The following is a 20,366-nucleotide window of genomic DNA, read 5'->3' on the forward strand; positions in this document are numbered from 1 at the left end:
CATTGGAAATACCAAAATTTTAAGCAGTTTTAGACATATAACTCACATATTTTAAAATTCACCCATTCTGTGATTTTTAGTATATTTACAGTTTTGCAACCATTAGCACAATCTAAATTTATTACATTTTTTTTGCCCCTAAAAGAAATCTCATATCCAGGAACAGTTACTGTTCATGACCTAAGTAGTGAGCCTGCACCCCTAAACATACATGGATCTAATCATGGTCTTTATGAATTTGCCTATTCTGGACATTTCACAAGAATGAAATTATATGATATAATCTTTTGTGAATGACTTTCATTTAGCCTAATATTTTCAAGGTTAATTTATGTCGAAGCATGTACTTTTTTCCTTTTTATTGCTGAATAGTATTCCTTGCATATACATACTGTATTGTGCTTTATCCATTTATTAGTTGGTATACGTTTGGGTTATTTCAATTGTTTGACTATTATCAATAATGCTGCTTTGAACATTGAGTGGGAGTTTTTGTGTTTATATCTTTTCGGGTATATACCTACAAGTAGAGTTGCTAGGTCATATGGTAACTTTATGTTTAATCTTTTAAGGAACTGCCAAACAACTGTTTTCAAAGTGATAGAACCACTAATATTAAAAGGGCTACTAGAGAAATTACTATGAGAAATGGCTAGGGACAGAAAGGGAGCTAGAAGATGACAGTCACCTTAGCTTCTTTTGTCTTCCTTAACCCTCATAGTCAGCAGATTTAATTCATTGTACCTCATAAAGAATTCTGTCCCCTATGCCAGTATCTTATTTTAAGCACCAATCTTTTCAGTTCTTCATAGCATACTGTTACAATAATCCTGTAATTGATCTTGCCTTCCGATTGCTCCCTCTAAGGTGTTCCAATTTTGTTTTCTTTCCCAATTCAACTCCAAGATCCTACTGGTAGGAATTAAGTTCTTGAATTTCATTCTCTTTCAGTCTTTCTGTCTTTGACTATCTGTCTGTGTCTCTCTCCCTCTTTTTTCCTGTGGTATGGGGGTTAAACTAAGATCCAGGCAAGCGTTCTATCACAACCCTAGCCCAAGTTTTGAATTTCTATGTGGATACCTTCATTCGCTTATACAGACATGCATAATAAACATTTTAAATAGATTCATTTCAAATCCAAATAAAATAAAATGATATAATCATTTCATTACATGGTTTACTTATATAGCATTTTTTCACAGTATTCTCCATTTGATATATTTTTGAAATTTGTTCTTATAAATGAGAAAATGATTTTTTGCCTATGTGTTTATATGTATATTTTAACTTGTTCTAACTAGTTATACATGACAATAAAATACATTTTGACACATCATACAAAAATGGAATATAACTTCTCATTCTTCTGGTTGTACAAGATGTAGAGTTATGATGGTTTTTATTATTAAAGATGTTTAGGAGAAGCAGATATTCTATTCCTTTTTAACTCTTATTTTATTTTTACACAGGCAATTTTATATGATGACAAAGGAGCATGTTTGGAAAGTCTATTTCTTAAATGTCTTGAGGTATTTGAATGTTTATATTATTTTTACGTTATTTAAAAATCTCTTTAAATATTTCCTTTATTAATGTTATTAATAGTAGAATCATGGTACCAATACTAATAATGATAGATGGTATTCATTGAACATTTTTAAAAAAATTTTTTATATATCATATATATTTTAGTTGTAGGTGGACACAATACCGTTATTTATTTATTTTTTAATGTGCTGAGGATCGAACCCAGAGCCCCATGTGCGCCAGGTGAGTGCGCTACCACTGAGCCACAACACCAGACCTCTTTGAACATTTATTACAACTAAGAATGCAACACAAATGTTTAATGAGTTGCCCACGTTCGTATTATGGTGGAGGGCTGAGATTCAAACCCAAGAAATGACTCTAGAGTTTAATTCTTTTACTTTTCTAAGAATAGGTTCTCATTATGTTGTCCAGGCTGGCTCTGAACTCCTGGGCTTAATTGATTCTCCTGCCTCAGCCTCCTAAGTAGCGGGGACTATAAGGCACCCTACACCACCACCCAGCTACATGAATTTTTGATAGGCTGTGATTTCCACTGGGAAATATTGTTATAGTCAGTGTTTTCACTGTTGTGACTGAAAGACCTGACAAGAACAATTTTAGGGAAGGAAAGTTTATTTGGGGGCTCACGGTTTCAGAGGTCTTCGTTCATAGACAGCTGGCTCCATTCCTTGGGGCTCAAGGTAAGGCGGAACATCATGGCATAAGAGTGTGGCAGAGGAGAGCTGCTCACATGAAGATTAGGAACCAAAGAGAGACTAAGCTCAACTCACCAAATATATACCCCAAAGGGATGCCCCCAGTGTCTACCTCCTCCAGCCACACCTTACCAGCCTAGGGTTAATTAATTCACCAACTCGATTAAGGCTCTCATAACCCAATTATTTCACCTCTAAATGTTCTTGCATTGTCTCACACAAGAGCTTTTGGTGGACATCTATAACCATAATAAATATTTTGAGATTATTTCCACGTAAGTATTTTCTCGGGTATTAATTTTGTTTTTTACCCTATTGGAAAAAGGAAAGGAAAAGAACTAAAGGCAAATTTTATCATAAAGAGTAAGGATATCAGAATTGGTTGTTCTGGATTCATTGCCTGCTTTCAGACCCCTTCTAGCTAACCTAACCTGTGTCTAACTTCTCAACAGTGAAATCTAGATCATAGACTTTATGGGATTGATTTAAAGATTAGAAATAACTTAAAGTACCTAATATTAAAATATATATTTTTATTATCATTATATTGATATTTGGCAATGATATTTAATTCGTTTTGAGATTTTATATTACCTTAATAGTGGTTGTACTTTTTTCTTGGTGATACTGGGAATTGAACACAGAGGTACTCTACCACTGAATTACATCCCTAGCCCCCTTTTGGATTATTATTTTTTAAATTTTAAGGCAGGATCTCACTAACTTGTCCAGGCAGGCCTTGTCCTTCTGCCTCAGCCTCCCAAATTGCTCACCAAATTGCTCCTCACCAAATTATAGGTGGCGCCACCAGGCAGGGCAGAGGAGTAGGTTCTTTTTTTGTGTGTGTGGTACTGGGGATAGAAAGGAGGGGCACTTCACCACTGAGCTACATCCCACTACAACCCACCCCTTTTCAACATTTTTTGTTTGTTTTTGAGACAAGGTCTTGCTAAATTCCTGAGTGTGTTACTAAATTGCTGAGGCAGGCCTCAAACTTGTGATACTCCTGCCTCAGCCTCCTGAGTCACTTAAAATTGTAGGCATGTGGCACCATGTGAGCTGAAAAGCACTATTTTAATAGGTGCTTGATTGCTGGTAGCTACCATTATTATATCATTTTACATCATTTAGTAAAAGATTAATCTGATATAGATTTGTATATTTTTAAACTAGATTCATAATCTTATGTTTCAGTTAGAAGAGGTAGCAAGAGCTACACTTGTTCATTAAAGGGATTAAAAATACTTTTTTGGAATATGATTATTTAAACCACTAATAATTTATAATTGTGTTTAATTTGTGATAATTTTGAGTACTTAATTATACCATTTATTTAATTTTTAACTTAATTAAAACTTCTTTTTTGCAGCACTGGTGTTAAACCCAGGGGCACTCTACCACTGAACCCCATACCTAGCCCTTTTATTTTTTATTTTGAGACAGGGTCTCAATGTGTTGCCCAGGCTGGCCTCAAACTTGTGATATACTGTCTCACCCTCCTGAGTAGCTGGTATTACAGGTGTGAGCCACCATGCCAGGCTAATTCACATTTATTTATAAAAATATATAATTGATAATTAATAGCTCCAATTAAAATACTATATTTAGTTGTATGAATCTAAGTTAATTCCTTGAGAGGAGGCTTTTTCTTTTTATTGTCTTTGTATTCCTAGAATGTAACAAAGGACATTCTATAGGACTCCAATGTGTATTGTTGAATGAACAAATTAGTGGAATTGTTTTATTGTATTATCCTCTTTTGTGCTTGTTGATAGTTAACTAGTGCATAATAATAAATAATTGAAGAATTTAGTTACTGATTAATTCAGTTAACATTTATTGAATATATGTTTGTGTTGTTCGGTGCTAGCGAGTTCACTGTAAATATATAGAATCAAATAATTAGATGTATGAGATTTTAACATTTATTTCTTTTTGTGGTGTTTGGGAGCAAGTGCAGAGCCTTTCATATGCGAGGCAAGCACTCTACCACTGAGCTATACCCCCAGCCCATTAACATTTATTTTTTAATATTTAGGTGAAACCTGGAGATGACTTAGAAAGTGATCGATACTTAATCACAGTTGAGGAGGTTAAAATGTCTGGAAGCATAACTATTAAACAGAATGTCATTAAAGAAACACCACAGTCAGATTCAAGAAGGTTCATATCCTGTGGCCGGTCTCTAGGATGTCAGCCTGCTGGTTTAAAAAGAAAGTTTCCTGTAAGTTTCTTTATGCAAAATAATATGTCAACATATATTTATAAAATCATTTTCAAAAATAATGAATTTTAAAATTATTGTACCCTGTGGTACTTCATAATTTACTTATGTAGAAAGGAAATAAATCCTACTTAGAAAAATCTTACTAACAAATGAATGTTTGTATTTTAATTAAGTACACTTTAAATATTAATTATTTTACCTTAGGCAAAGCACACACATTCCTTTTTATTTTTCAACCAGTTTATTTCACATTTTATTTATAGATAATGGTAGAACTAACAATTGTTTTAATATTTGTAGGGTTTTCAAGCACCACGTCAGGTTCCAAAGAAAATGGTTCTTAGAGAAAATGGTGAATCGGCTGCATCACTTGAGTATAAAGAACCTGGTCCTACTTTTTTTTCTCCATTCTACAACATACCTCCTTTGTTTTCTACTGTTGGCAAGAAAGATATAAATAATATACCAAGAAACTCTGAAAATATTGTCACTTACAATATTGGAGAGAGAAATGACATGACATCGTCTTCAGTTGTCTCTGCTTCATCCTTCATGATTAACCCAGAAATGCTAGCTGAAGAAAATTACTTTTGTTCTCCTATCAGTACTGAAAGTCAGCATTCAGACTCTTCACTGGCCAATGAGCCCTTGAGAAGAGATAATTTGGCATTACACTATCCAGGAGTTTCACAAAACATTAGAAGTAAAGCGCAGATATTAGCTCTTCTGAAATCCAAGTCAACAAATATGCATAAGGACCTAAATTCTGAGATGACAAGACTTTTACCTCAGGTACAGCCACAAAGAAGTTCAAACATTCCTGCTAACCCAAAGTACTTAATCCAGCTGGAAGCATGTGCTGAGATGAAGAGCACAGACCAGCATCAATCAGAAAATACCATGAGAAATAAAAGCCGATGGGCCATGTATTTATCCTCACAGAGTCCTCCTGTACATTCCTCTACTATAGAAGGGAGCAATATAGAATGGAAACCTGAAGCCCAGGAAGATGATATAAATTTGAATTTGAAAGACCTTTTGGTACAAGAAAGGATGCAGGACTTTGAAACATGTGATGAAAAGGAAAAGGATAATGAAGACCAGCCAGTAGATAATACTGACCAATCCTGGAATCAGGAAGAAAAAGTGGAAATACTTTCATTCTGTGAAAGTAGCAGTTTACTGGGCAGTTGCAGCAGTGCAGACAATAATGGTTTATTATCAGAATCTAACATTCAAGGAAACAATGAAATACCTTCTAATCAAAATGACAAAGTGTGCATGGAAGGGTCAGTTTGCATTGGAGAAAGTGCTCAGGTGGTAAATGCATGTACAACACAACAGGAGCATAAACAACCAGTGTCATCTCTGCTGGAATCAGAACATCTTCAGATTGAATCTTTTCTAAGTAACAAGTCTAGGATCTCTGATGGTGTTCCAGATGTGTTTTCTAAAAATAGCATTGATAGTGAAAGTCTGAATAGTGTTCATGGATCTCTAAGTAATGTAACAGAACCATTTTTAGAGATAAATTTTAATCTGAGTAATTTTGAGACTAGTGACACAGAAACGGAATCACAGGAAGACAATAAAATTTCCCAAGATTCAGAGAGATGGGTAAAGGAAATTTTGGCTCATGATGGCAATTTATGTGTTCAAAAGAGAAGTGAGGATACAAGCTGTCAAGAAATTGGCAGTGAGTGTTTGCCACTCTTAACATCTATTGATAGCAGACCTACAGACATATTTCCTATTAAAGAGTCTATATCACAGTTTTGTGATAAAACTTGTGTGGGTTTTGACATGGGACCTTATAAGGATGGAAACACTGGAAAAGAAATAGAGGAGGAATATATCAACACATTAAGCAATTTTGACTCATCCTTAGATTGGAATGATGATGTATATGTAGATAACAAAGAAGATGCTAATAATTCTATCAAAAAACTTGAAATTAACTGTGATTTTGCTTCAGTTTCGTATAAATCAAAAGGTATAAACATGAATTTACATTTTCCTCAATTTTTAGACACAGTCACTAATCAGAGTCCTAAAAATGATGCCCTATTCTCAGAAGATGTTCAACCTCAGACTTTTATTTTGGGAAGTGACTTAGACAAAAGTGATGAACAGATTTTACCACCAATTTCCAGCAGTGACAAGAGTACCCAACTATTAACTACCAATCAGGAATATGTTGCATGTGATAGGTTCGATACTCAAGATTCCAATTCTTTCTTTTATCCTCTGGGAAAAAAGCATCCTATTTCCAAAGACTCCGAAGTATACATTCCTAAATCTGAAGACTCGGGAAGAATTAGAAAGTTACCCCATGACCATATTGAAGTCGCAACTGCCAGAAAAAGCAAACAATACTGGAATAATTCTAGAAATTCTTCACTTTCTGGAGTGATAAATAACATTTCCCTTTTAAAGTCACTATCTGAACACAGTACAGCTTTAGAAAGCTTGGAAATACTGAAAAAGAGAAATATTGCCTTTCAACAACAAGGAATTCAGCAGACATATGAGCCAGATAGCAGCCCTGAAGGTTAGAATGATGTATCTGTTTTGGATCTTTCTCTTTGTAGCTAAAAGGATGAGAAGATATTTGCTCTGACTGCTACTTTAAAGAACTACATAGTCTTTAAATAGATAATACATGTACTTGATAAAACCAATTCTAATAGAGAATAATACAGTGGAAATTAAGTTTCCTTCCTGTCACCATACTTCAGTTCATTCCTCAGAATTAGCCACAGTCTCTTAGGCTATACTTGGAGAAATACTCTGTGTGTATACATATATGGTATATATGTATTTTGACATATGTAGATGAATGTATATACAGGTTAGGCTTTCTGTGTTTTGAGGAGGGGTACTTGGGATTGAATCCAGGGTGTTATACATGGTAGGGAAGTGCTCTACAACTGAGTTTTATCCCTAGCTCTTTTTAAATTTTTTTTTTTTTTTTTTTTGGTGCTGGGGATCGATCCCATGGCCTTGTGCTTGCAAGGCAAGCACTCTACCGACTGAGCTATCTCCCTAGCCCTTTTTAAAATATTTTGAGACAGAGTTTCTAAGTTGCATGGATTGGCTTCAAAGTTGCCATCCTCCTGCCTGCTGAGTAGTTGGGATTATGGGTATATGCCACTGCATCCAGCATTCTTAATTTGAAAATGTTGTGCTTAAATACATAAATATATCCTTATATCTTTATTCCTGGTTCTATACCACAGGGTTCTTCTTTTTCTCCATTGTGTAATTTGTTTCTTTACTCCCATACTATGAAAAAAACCCTCTCTCAAGACATCTATATTTACTTCCTCAGTTTTCCAGTACACACCCGATAGTCCATATCAGCATACCTATATCACTTCTAGTAAGAGCCTTTACAAATCTGTAAAGTTCACAAATCCTCTCTGAATCACTTTTGAATGTAGATATTGAGCATCTTTTCTTATATTTAAGCATTATTTTGTTCTCTTCACAATCTATTTTATTTTGTTTATTTTTAAAATTAATTTATTTTAATTTTATTTTTTTGGTGGTATTGGGGGTTGAACCCAGGGACTTGCACATTTTGGCATGCTTTCTACTACTGAGCTACATCCCCAGCCCTTTCTAAGAATTTTATTTAAATCCTTAGCTTCCCGATTAGTTGGGGTTACAGGTGTGTACCACCATGCCTGGCTGAAAGTTCTTTGTATATTAGATGTATTAACCATTTATGATGTTTATTGTAAATGTTTTTTGCATTATGTCATTGGTCTTTTACCTTTGCTTATGATATGTTGTCAATAGCCTTGTCTTTTTAAGAATGTAATGGTAAATAATGTATACATGTGAATGTAAATGAGCAATGCATTTTATGATATTCTCAAAGTTAAATTGAACCCTTATTTGAATATCCCAAGTGATTCCTGAGAAAAGTATAAATAAATTATTGTATTCACTAAAGTGACTCTTTCAAATATAGTTAAGTTTGATAATGTTATAGTTTATATATTTTTGGTACTGGGAATTGATTGATTCCAGGGGTACTTTTACCACTAAGCCATATCCCCACTCCTTTTTTTTTTCTTTTTTGAGATAAGGTATCACTAAGTTGCTTTCGGCCTCTCTAAGTTGTTGAGGCTGACCTTGAACTTGTGATCCTCTTGCTTCAACCTCTGAGTCACTGGGATTATAGGTGTACATTACCACATCCAGCACAGTTTATTTTCTAAAAATAAGGAAAAATCTTTAATGAAAAATAAATATCGTTAGATATATAATGCATATAAGAATGTACATTTTTAATAAGATTTAGAAATTATAAAATTCAGTTGTGAAAAATCTCATCAAGTTGAAAGAGGATTTTAATTAATTCTCATTGTCTGCAGTAGTTGTTTTGTGAAGTCACTGCAAATCCCAAATTAGTGATTTTGCTCCTATGGGAAATGCAAGTCTCTGGTCAAAACATTTTCATGAACTCACCAACACATAACCTTATTTTATGCATGTTTCTGTTTAAAGACACCTTATCTAATATATATTGTTGATTCATTGACACCAAACTCTCAAGTAGCGCTAATTCATGTCTGAACAAAACAATCCAACACTTTTATTTTCTCTATAACAGCCATCATATCCTTCTAACTATAGTCAGCACTCTTCTTAGGGGACATTTTATTTAAGTTACAATAAAAAGTAGAAAAATGTAAGAATATGGCACTAAATAGACTACCAAAGGGATACTTGTTTTCAGTATGAGCTAAGACAAACTTCAGTGTTGCCTTTTGGGAATGTGCCCATTAAGCAGCTCAGTTTTTGCTACTCAGTACTTGTCTAAATGACTAGGAAAGCATTACAAGTATTGATTTTAGGATTACAAGTAAACTTTAGGGAGTTGGCAGAATCCAGGAGTAATGAGGATTGACTGTATTTATCTTTTTATTTATTTATCTTTATGGATACTGGGGATTGAACTCAGGGGCATTCGACCACTGAGTCACATCCCTGGCCCTATTTTTTTTGTATTTTATTTAGAGTCAGGGTCTTACTGAGTTGCTTAGTGCATTCCTTTGCTGAGGCTGGCTTTGAATGCAAAATCCTCCTACTTTAGCCTCTGAGCTGCTGGGATTACAGGTGTGTACCACTGCGCCCACCTTTATCTTTTTTTTTTTATTAGTGTCTTTGTACAAATATATTTATCAAATTTGTACAAAAATATTTATGTACAAATAATGAGGATTAAGTTGGTTTTCTTCAGATAACTTGAGAAAATGAAGTCTATTGGAATTTAACAATATCATGAAACTTAATACAAAATGAAGAGAAGAATCAATTTTATCACTAATTTGGTACATGTAAAAAAAATTTTTTTTTTTTTTTTTGTACTGTGAATTTAACCCAAGGGCACTCTACCACTGAAATATATCTCAACCCTTTTTTAGTTTATAGACAGTATCTTACTAAGTTGCCTAAGGTAGCTCGAACTTGTGGTCCTCTTGCCTCAGCTTCCTGAGGTAGGTGAATTTGGTACACTGGGCTTCTTGTGACTCCCCCCCCCCGCCCAGTAATGGTGATTGAACCAGAGGTGTTCTATCATTGAGCTACATCCCTAGCCCTTTTTATTTTTAATTTTGAGACAGTCTTACTAAGTTGCGCAGGCTGCCTTGAATTTGCAATTCTACCCTAGTCTCAAGTAGCTGAGAATACAGGTGTATGACACTAGCATGGCTTCAAGGGATTTCGTCTGTCTTATCCACTGCTGTTTCCCCAGTGTTGGCACATTGCTCTTGGAAAATAATCATTGAGCATCTAGGTATGGTGGTGCATGCTTGTAATCCCAGTGACTCAGAGACTGAGGCATGAGGATCATGATTTCAAGATCAGCCTCAGCTACTTAGGGAAGCCCTAAGCAACTTAGTGAGACCCTGTCTCAAAATAAAAATAAAAAGGCCTAGGGATGTGGCTCAGTGGTAAAGCACCTCTGGATTCAGTACCTAGTACCAAAAAACAAAAACGAATGAATAGATTATTTTTTCCAGGTCATAGTAGAATGGATTTAAGATAGAAACAGCATTAGGTGCTTTGTTCCTTCACTATGATAATACATAGGAACCATATGATAGTTTTCTTGACTTTCTTTATTTTTCACACTTTTAATGTAGGTGATTAGCTTTTAGCTTAGTATTTTTTAATTAGTTTGAAAAAAGACAAGCACAAGGAGACGTTCTTACCATTGACTTAGCAACAGAAAAGGCTGTCATTCTAAGTATTTTTAAATTTTTATCATGAAAATGTTCTAACTACACCCAAACAGTACATGAAATCCACAAATCTGGATTAAACAATTATCAAAACTTTACTTCATCTTAGAATTTTTTATGTTCTTTATTTAAGTCTTAGAAATAAGTTTAAATATTTTTAGAGCAGTACTAATGCATGTCATGCTTAAGATTGTTTTATTTTCTCCATTACAGCTGGGAAACTATTTACTACAGTAGTTTCACACATGATACCAAAGTCTCCTGATTTGAAGCAGGATTCTCAAAAGGTACTCAGGTATTTTTTTCTAACTATATTTTCTTTTGATATGAATATTCTGTAACTTGTAATAGAATTGTATCTTGGTTACAAACCAAGCTATCTTGGTTTGTAATCCACTTTGTATCTCAGTAATTTTTTCATTGCATTCCTCAGTCAAAAGAAACACCTAACAGGTGCATATAAAGTAGTTAGTATCATTAAAAACTAAGTATTTATGTTCTAGTAATTTAGTAAGCATTTTATTTTTAAATAAATGGAATGTTTGCTGCTGTTGGGCACTACACAGTTTCTCAAACTTTGGAATCGATTAGATGACGAATTTTTTCTCATAATTGCTTTTTATCATAGCAATTTCTGAAACAGCATCACAGAGATCTGATGTTGAAATTGAACTACCTTGAGATAGTTCTTTTCATGTCTGACAGAGGTCCAGTGATGCTGTATTTACTTAAATTTAAAACAACTTATGGCCTATGGATGTGGCTCAGTGGTAGAGTGCTTGCTGAGCACACTGAGGCCCTGGGTTTTATCCTCAGCACCATGCACATGCAGGAAAAAAAAAAAAAAAAAATCTCATGGAGTTCTTGTGAGTTCGCTGTGGTTTTCTAAAATACCTTGTTGCATAGCTTGGGAACCATGGAAGCAGTTCCAGAAATAATAGTACTAGGTAGTGTAAATCAAAACTGTAAAATAAATGTTTTAGAATAAAATAAAGTGTTTCTCAATGGGGATGCTGTTGGCATTTTTGGAGGGACAATTCTTTCTTTATATGGCAGACATTTTTGGAAGAAAAGTGAAATGTTTCATTTGCCCTCATTTTGTATTTCACTTTATTTTCCATGTTACTGATCCATTTTTTCCCTATTTAAAAATCTTCATATTTTTCTTTTTTAAATATAGAAAACTGTGGAGAAAAAACAAAATTTGTACTACTTCTCAGAGATGATTATTACCATTTTCAGCTTTTTTGTGTCCATTAATAGATTTTGTCTATTAATAAATAGATTAATGAATATAGTTTTATATCCTTTCCCCTGATGTCATATTGTAACATCTTACATTTCTAACAAATCTTCTTAAACGTACCTTTTAAAGGTTACTAATCATTCCACTGTATGGATTTCCTATGCTTTAAACAGACAGTTGACTGTTTTGGACCTTTAGATTATTTCCAGCATTTCGCTATTATAAATTATACTTCACAAAACATTTCTGGTACATAAATCATGGTATGCACTTTAAGTTCTTTCCTTGGATTTAGTCCTAGAAATGGAATTACGTACTTAGAAGGCTGGAAACAACTTTCCTAGGTTCTTTTTTTTTTTTTTTTTGCAGTGCTGGGGATTGAACCAGGGCCTTGTGCTTGGGAGGCAAATACTCTACCAACTGAGCTATATCCCTAGCCCCTTTCTTATGTTCTTAATATTATCAGATATGAAAATCTTGAATGTTTTATAATTAAAATATTTGTTTTACTTCATTTACTATGAAGGACTTTAAAATTTTTTGCTAAGTGAAAATACTGTTTGCTACCATTTTGGTTTTTATTTATTGTTGATGTTATTTTGCATTTCTTATATCTCATAAAATTATATTTTTGTTTTGTATATTATTATTGCCTTTAATTTGTCTTACATTAATATTCTATTTCTAAGATACTAAAAGAAGATGAAGTTGAACCACATGAACCATTTCGGTCTCTGCAGGTGAGTTATCTTTTGTAATGTAAAGCACATTATACACATGTGTGTATATATATATATATATTTATTTATTTATATGTATTTTTATTTTTTTTTCTGTGGGTGCTGGGGATTGTACTCAGGGCCTCCCACACACATGCACACAAGTGTGCGTATTTTTCCCCCTGTGATATTGGGGATTGAATCCAGGACTTCATGTTGGCTAGGCAAGTGCTCTGCCACTGAGCTACATCCCCCAACCCCAGAAATTATATTTGTATTATAGGTATGGCATATAATTTTAAGTCGCATTATGTGTTTTCAGTGTTCAAACTCATTTGTAGTTAATTACCCTTTACTTTTTAGATAAAACCTGCTGCCTTTTTATAAAGGTCTCACATCATCAATATATTTGGTTAAATAATAAATCCTTTATCACAAAGTTAATTTTGCAAGCATTGCAAATTTTGTTAATATTGTACCTGCAGCCCAGTTGCCTAAGCAGAACAAAATAAAACAAAAACATTTGTGTTTTGGTGACTTGCCGTTGTTCACCTTTACGTAACAAGATAAATGTATAAAATCTTGAACAACTAGCAACTAGTAATTTAGCCAACAATAACATTCGTATTTTTCCCCTGAAAAAATATTTTAAATCTTTTTAAGTTTAACGAAGTATAAACTGTATATAAACGTTATGGGGCGCAACTTAATAACAGACCGGTTACCACTGAGAAGTCCAAATTTGAGAGTCTTTATTAAGCCGGCCGGCTGACTGTCTCACGTAATGCCCCAAAAAATGGCTATTGGGAGAACAGCCCCGACTACAGGGTTGTAGGGGTTCTTATACCAAAAATCACATTAATCATAAGTGTCTGTTGCTGTGATTCAAAATTACACATTAACATCATGAGATCATCGACAGAGGGGGAAGTGGGTCAAAATGACCCTTATTAGGTACAAACTAAAGAATGGTTACTGACATCCACATAATCACTGTTCACATGGTACATTGTTTAGGAGCAATAGGAATCAAAAAGAGCAATTCTTTACTACATAGGAATTGCCATTGTATATTATTAAACATGTCACACCAAGTAACTGATGATGGGCACAGAGGTGGGGTGTTCCCATGGGAGAAGCTTATTTCCTACATAACATGGAGTCTCAGAGCAAAATGGAGTCCGTTTAGTCATTTCCCTTAGAGTCTTGCCTATAACATTCTCATGGAGTCAGATCTGTCAGCCCATCACATAAACACTATCACTATTTTCCCCCAGAATGAGTTTACATTTAAAATAAATATATCACATTTTCAAAATCTGTGGTAATCTAATAATAATGAAAAAGATCTTATAGTCTTTTACAGCTTATATATATATATATATATATGTATTTTTAATCTGTTTTTAGAACCTAAATAGAATTTTATTTGTATTTTTTTCGTGGCTCTTATTACAGCTCTCTGAAAACAACCTTTTCATGTATAGAAAGAACTTTTAAACCTTGAATGCTTATTGCCACCTCTTTATCTCTGTATAATTGACTGCGCATAGCAAAGGAGCTGTTTCAGCACAGAGAATATTATGTTAATTTCTAAAATTCACTGTTAGTTGATTTAGCCATAAAGAAGAATGAAATTATGTCATTTGTAGGAAAATGGATGGAACTTGAGAACATTATGTTAAGTCACATAAACCAAACTCAAAATCAAGGGTGGTATATTTTCTCTTACATGTGGAACCTGGAGAGGGTGAAGAGAAAAGAAAATCTCATGAAAATTGAAGAGAGATCAGTAGAGAAGAGGAAAAGAACCAGGGGGAAAGAGGAAGGGAAGGAAAGGGGAAATACTAGGGAATGATATTGGCTAAATTATATTGTTACATTGTGTGCATGTATGAATATGTTACAATAAATCCCATCATGTATATTTATAATGCACCAATTAAAAATATGGAAAAAATAAAATAAAAAAATAGAATTCATTGTCAGAAAATTCTAATTCTATAATGTAATTGAATATTTTTAAGAACTACTCTTTTGGCAGTTGTTCTTACCTGTTGTGTTATTAAAGGAGAGTGACCATTATTCGAAAAAAACACATTACTTATTCTATTGACAAAATGTTTTCTCTATTTGTTTGTGTGGTACTAGGAATTGAACCCAGGAGTGCTCTACCACCATCGCCAGCCTTTTCAATTTTTAGTATGAGACAAGCTGACCGGGAATTTGCAATGCTACTTCTGAGTAACTGAGATGACAGATATGCACCACAGTGCCTGGCAGGATCATACTAATTTTGAAATTAAATGATCCATATTACCAGAGTAGTAGGTTTGATAGGTGCCTTTGGGCTCAATAATTCTTTATAGGATTAATAGATTCAATTAAAAATTTAGGATCAGAATTTTCTAACATGCTGAGTTTCAAAATTAATTAGCATAGTATCTTATCTGTTAGAATACTTTTTTGGGGGGGCAGGGATAGTTTGTATTTTCAAAGAAAAAACTTAACATTAATTTATGTGAGTATTTTATCATGAAAATTATGAACAATCTGCAGAACTAGTCTACTAAGCTAGATAAATAATTAGATAACTTACTGATATTTTATCCTAGTTCTTTTCCTTGGGAAGTGAAGAAAAGGCTGCATTTCTAGCTGTTATTCCTAAACAAATAGAAAGAAAAACTTGTGACCCTATGATTAAATTTGTGAAGAGCACTGATCCGTGTAACCCTCTCTCTTCCTGCTCTGTGTGTGTGTGTTGTGTATGTGTGTTAAGCAGGTATTAGTTTTTATAGGCAGATTAGTGAGCATAATAAATTAACCTGGTTTTAAGAATAAAAGAAACTAATAATCCCTTGACTGCCTTTTTTGTCTTGAACCTTCTCTGTAATATTAATGAGCTAATAAGGTAGTGTATGCAGTACTCATACATACTTAATATATATTAAAGCTACGTACAGTACATTAAGGAATATTCTTTGACAAATAAAACAAGAATCTTTAACATATAGTCCACTCCTCCACTTCTACTTCTGACTGGATATATAGATATATGTAGCCCAAACTCTAAAAGTAGTGCTACCATCTCCACATCAAAAATAGGCAGAAACAGGCCAGGCATGATGACACACACTGGTAATCTAGGCTACTCTGGAGACTGGAGGCAGAACTGAAAGTTCAAGGCCAGCTTCAGCAATTTAGCAAGACCCTATCTCAAAGTAAAAAATAAAAGGGTTAGGGCTGTAGTTCAATGGTGAAGTGTCCTTGGTACAATCCCCAGTAGTGGGGAAAAACAAAATGCAGAAACAACAGCATGTAAATGGTTGGGTTTCTAAATAGTGATACTTTCTAAAACCCAGTATACCTCTTGAAAGAGATCTACATGGTGACATAGAAGACAAAGCAACTGTTTCCTTGTGGGATATGAATATTCCCCATCAAACAAAGCAGAAATATTTGGGATTTTTAACAGTGGAGACTTGTTTTTATTGAAACGTATGTTTTTAAATTCAGAAGAATGTTTTCACCAAAACTCCTATATAAAAGGGCATTTAGCTTTGATTTTCCTTTTAAATATGATTAGAATATTCATTTTTGAGTAAGAGTATATTTAGATTATATATTATTGTTTTTTTGTTAATTCATTGTTAGAAATAACTGAATCCTTCATGGACATTCTTTTGACTCCATTAGCAATCTTTCTTTACATTCCGGGTGGGTTTTGTTACTGTTTGAAGTAAAAATGCTAACACCCTCAAGAGGGCAGCAGAGAGTCATTTGAAGCTTTGATACACACAACTGAAGAGAAGAAAGAATCTGAGGATCAAATACTCTAAGCTTTTGTTCTGAGAGCAGTAAGACTGGATCTTCTGCTGGAATGTAGAGTGCACACTTTTCATCTTGTAGTGAAGCCTTATAGTCTACAAAACCATCAAGCAAAGGAAAATACTTCTGCACTCCTCTTTCTTCCCTTCCTATTATTACATGTTTGATTGCTCCCTGTATGCCAAGCATTCTATTAAATGCAGGTGATACCTAGATGAAGCAAAAAGATCTTTGCCCTCAATGGAGTACATTAATGTACGGATGCTGAGAAACTTCATTGTATGAAGTGTAAGTCTATAATGCATAGTGTTATATATAATGTAGAGTTATGTATAGTGAAACATAGAGGAAGAAACAACTAAGTCTCCCTGGCTTACTTAACCATTATACTCATATTTATAATAATAAAAAATTCATATATATTGATGCTGAACTTGAATATAGTTGTTTTTCTTATTTTTATTGTAAACAAATGGGATACATCTTGTTTCTCTGTTTGTACATGAAGTAGAGGCATACCATTTTTGTAATCATACATTTACCTAGGATAATAGTTTTTGATTCATTCTGTTATTTCCCCCCATTCCTCCCACCCCTCTTATCCCTCTATACAGTCCTTCCTTCTTCCATTCTTGCCCCCCTCCCACTCCCCTATTATGTGTCATCATCTGCTTATCAGTGAGATCATTCGTCCTTTAGTTTTTTGAGATTGGCTTATCTCACTTAGCATGATATTCTCCAATTTCATCCATTTGCCTGCAAATGCCATAATTTTTGGAATATAGTTTTAAATCAGTGTGCTTTAAATTAGTTCTTAACATTCGTTTTAGGATAATAGGAACATTTCCTAATTTTCAGTATTAATCTTCTCTAGTAATTATTTGCATTAAGTAATAGTAAATAAAAATCTGAGTTATATGTAGATACATTGTGACTATATATGTTGATGTATACTTATTTTTAATAATTTTCCTATAGCCTGTTGAGTTTCAAGGACACCATGTGAAAGGATCAGCTACTAGTGGTATAATGGTCAGAAGACACAACTCGCAGCTAGGATATAGTCAGTTTCCAGATAGCATGGAATATCAAAACTTCATGACAGATACTTGTTTTTTGACACCAGAGTTGCCTAGCACTTGTATGCAGACTGACTTCTTGCAGGTAAAGATATTTTTATGGTTGCATTTGGCAAATTATTTTTTTTAATGTCAATATTATTTTATAAAAAGATTATCTTTAAATCTTTGTACAAAAGAAGTACAGGAGTAAATTGACAGGAACCATACTATCAGAGATGGAGTTTCTGTTTCTCAATCCCTGTGTTTTTTGAAAGGTGAATAAATTAGAGTATTCTACATTGAAAAAGAAACTTATGCCCATTTGTTTTACTTCTTACTACTTTCATATATATCAGTTATGGTTATATGTTATATATTCTAAATCTACAAAAAATTTTTTTTGAGCAAAATAACTAATCCAAGAGAGATAAGTGCCTTTTAAAATATGTGTGACATATTGCTTACATATAGCAGTCTCTGGACTTTAAAAAATATTCTGTATTTCATCAAATTCTAAGATACTATCATTTAAGAAATACTGTTTCATTGTATAGCACTCAGAAGAAGATAGTCAATTAAACATTACACAATGGCTTATTACTTAGACTTTTAAGAACATTTAAACAATTTTTTTATTGTGGCAAAACATAAAATTTACCATACTAACCATCTTTTTCCTTTTTTAGATTTTTTCTTTGTTTCATTTTACATAATTATTTGCTATGCCTTTCTTCTTCTTTTTATTTTTTCTGGTAGTACTAGGATTAAACCTAGGGCCTTCATGTGTGGTAGGCAAGTGCTCTACCACTGAGCTACATCCCTAGCTCTTTTTCTTTTATTTTCAGATAGGGTGCCATTGAGTTGCCCATGCTGGCTTTAAACTCCTTATTCTCCTGCCTCAGCCTCCTAAGTAACTGGGATTGCATGCCTATACCTTTACATCTGGCCATATTAATCATTTGTAAGTATAAAGTTCAATGGCATTAATCATACTTGCATTGTATTAAATATCTAAAACTTTTTCATCTTCACTTAGACTTTTTTTTTTTTTGCGGTGCTGGGGATTGAACCCAGGGCCTTATGCTTGCAAGGCAAGTACTCTACCAACTGAGCTATATCCCCAGCCCCAGACTTATTTTTAATGCATTTTTAAAAGTGCATTTTTATTTATAATTGACATATAATTGCACATATATGTGGGGTTTAGTGTCATATTTCATTACATGTATACATTATATAATGATCAGATTAGAGTAACTGGCATGTCTATTACCTCAAACATTTATCATTTCTTTGTTGGAAGCATTCAAAATCCTCTCTACTAGCTATTTGAAATAGTCAATTAATTTGATTTCTATCATTATCTGACTGTGCTATAGAAAATTGAAAACTATTCCTCTTGTCTAGCTGTACTTCTCTACCCAATAACCATCTTCTCACCATCTCCCCTTCTCCCCCATACCCATCCTAAGCTCTGGTAACCACTATTGTGTTCTCTGTTTCTGTAAGATAAAAACTTTTTAAGCTTCTATATATAAGTGAGGATATGTGGTGTTTTTCTTTCGGTACCCGACTTATTTCACTTAACATAATGTCCTCTACTTCTATCCTTGTTACTGCAAATGATGGAATTTCATCATTTATTGTGACTGAAAAATATCCCATTGTGTGCGTACACCAGAGTTTCCTTATCCATCATCACTGTGTACCTATCTTGGCTATTGTGAATAGTGCTGCAGGACTTATGGGAGTACAAATGTTTCTTTCATAAAATGATTTCAGTTCCTTTTGCTGTACACCTAGTAGTGGGGTCTCTGGGTCATCTCGTTCTACTCTAAATGTTTTCCATAATATTTTTGCTAATTGGCATTCCCACTAACAGTGTTTACGAGTTCCCCTTTGTCTGCATCCTCCCAGCATTTTGTGTGTGTTTGTGTTTTCTGTAATGGCCCTTCTAACTGGGGTAAAGATGGTATCTCATTGTGGTTTGATTTGCATTTTCCTGATGATTAATAATGTTGAGAATGTTTTCATATACTTGTTGGCCATTTTGATAATTCTGTTTTAAGAAATGTCTATTTAGATTATTTACCCATTTTAAAATCAGATTTTTTTTTTTACTGTTGAATTATTTAAGTTCCTCTTATATTCTTGATATTAATCCCTTATTGGATGAATAGTCTGTTTGTATTTTCTTCCATTCTGTAGGTTGCCTCTTCACTCTGTTGATTGTTTCCTTTGCTGTGTAGAGGCTTTTTAATTTGATGTAACCCCATTAGTTTATTTTTGTTTTTGTTACCTGTGTTTTTGGAGACGTATCCAAAAAAATTTTCCCCAGACCAGTGTTCCACAATGTTTTCCATTTTCTTCTACTGGTTGCATAGTTTCTAGTTTTTTTCTTCTTCATATGGATATCCAATTTTTCTGCATCATTTTTTGAAGAAACTTTCCTGAGATTGAGATCAGGGTTCCAACTGACTCAGTTTCTGGTGAGGACCTCTTCATGGCTTACAGATGACTGTCTTCTTGCTATGTTCTCACATGGCCTTTCCTTTTTTGTGACTGCCTTCTTGCAATGTTCTCACATGTCCTTTCCTTTTTTGTGTGCCTTGGGTAGGGTTGAGAGGGAGGGAAAATGGGAGGGAGCGAGAGAGAGAGAGAGAGAGAGAGAGAGAGAGAGAGAGAGAGAGAGAGAGAGCATGTGTGCAAACATATATAGGCAAGAAAGTAAGTGATCTTTGGTGTCTCTGCTGATACCAGATCACAGCCTTATACTTATGAC

General features: G+C 33.8%; 1 protein-coding gene across 2 annotated transcripts in view; it reads left to right on the plus strand.

Annotated features, from left to right (window-relative positions):
- ZGRF1 (zinc finger GRF-type containing 1) overlaps positions 1-20,366 on the plus strand; it is an 83,971-nt gene that overhangs the window by 11,351 nt on the left and 52,254 nt on the right. The window contains exons 4-10 of one of the 2 annotated variants that reach the window (XM_079154624.1): positions 1,470-1,529; positions 4,285-4,470; positions 4,774-7,024; positions 10,944-11,017; positions 12,666-12,716; positions 15,311-15,394; positions 17,502-17,687. In XM_079154624.1, the coding sequence (XP_079010750.1) occupies positions 1,470-1,529; positions 4,285-4,470; positions 4,774-7,024; positions 10,944-11,017; positions 12,666-12,716; positions 15,311-15,394; positions 17,502-17,687 (2,892 nt within the window). The remainder of the gene's footprint in view (positions 1-1,469; positions 1,530-4,284; positions 4,471-4,773; positions 7,025-10,943; positions 11,018-12,665; positions 12,717-15,310; positions 15,395-17,501; positions 17,688-20,366) is intronic. The other variant, XM_079154623.1, reaches the window with a different exon arrangement.

Source organism: Sciurus vulgaris (assembly GCF_902686455.1).
Source record: "Sciurus vulgaris genome assembly, chromosome: 9".
In the NCBI taxonomy this organism is placed as follows: domain Eukaryota; kingdom Metazoa; phylum Chordata; class Mammalia; order Rodentia; family Sciuridae; genus Sciurus; species Sciurus vulgaris.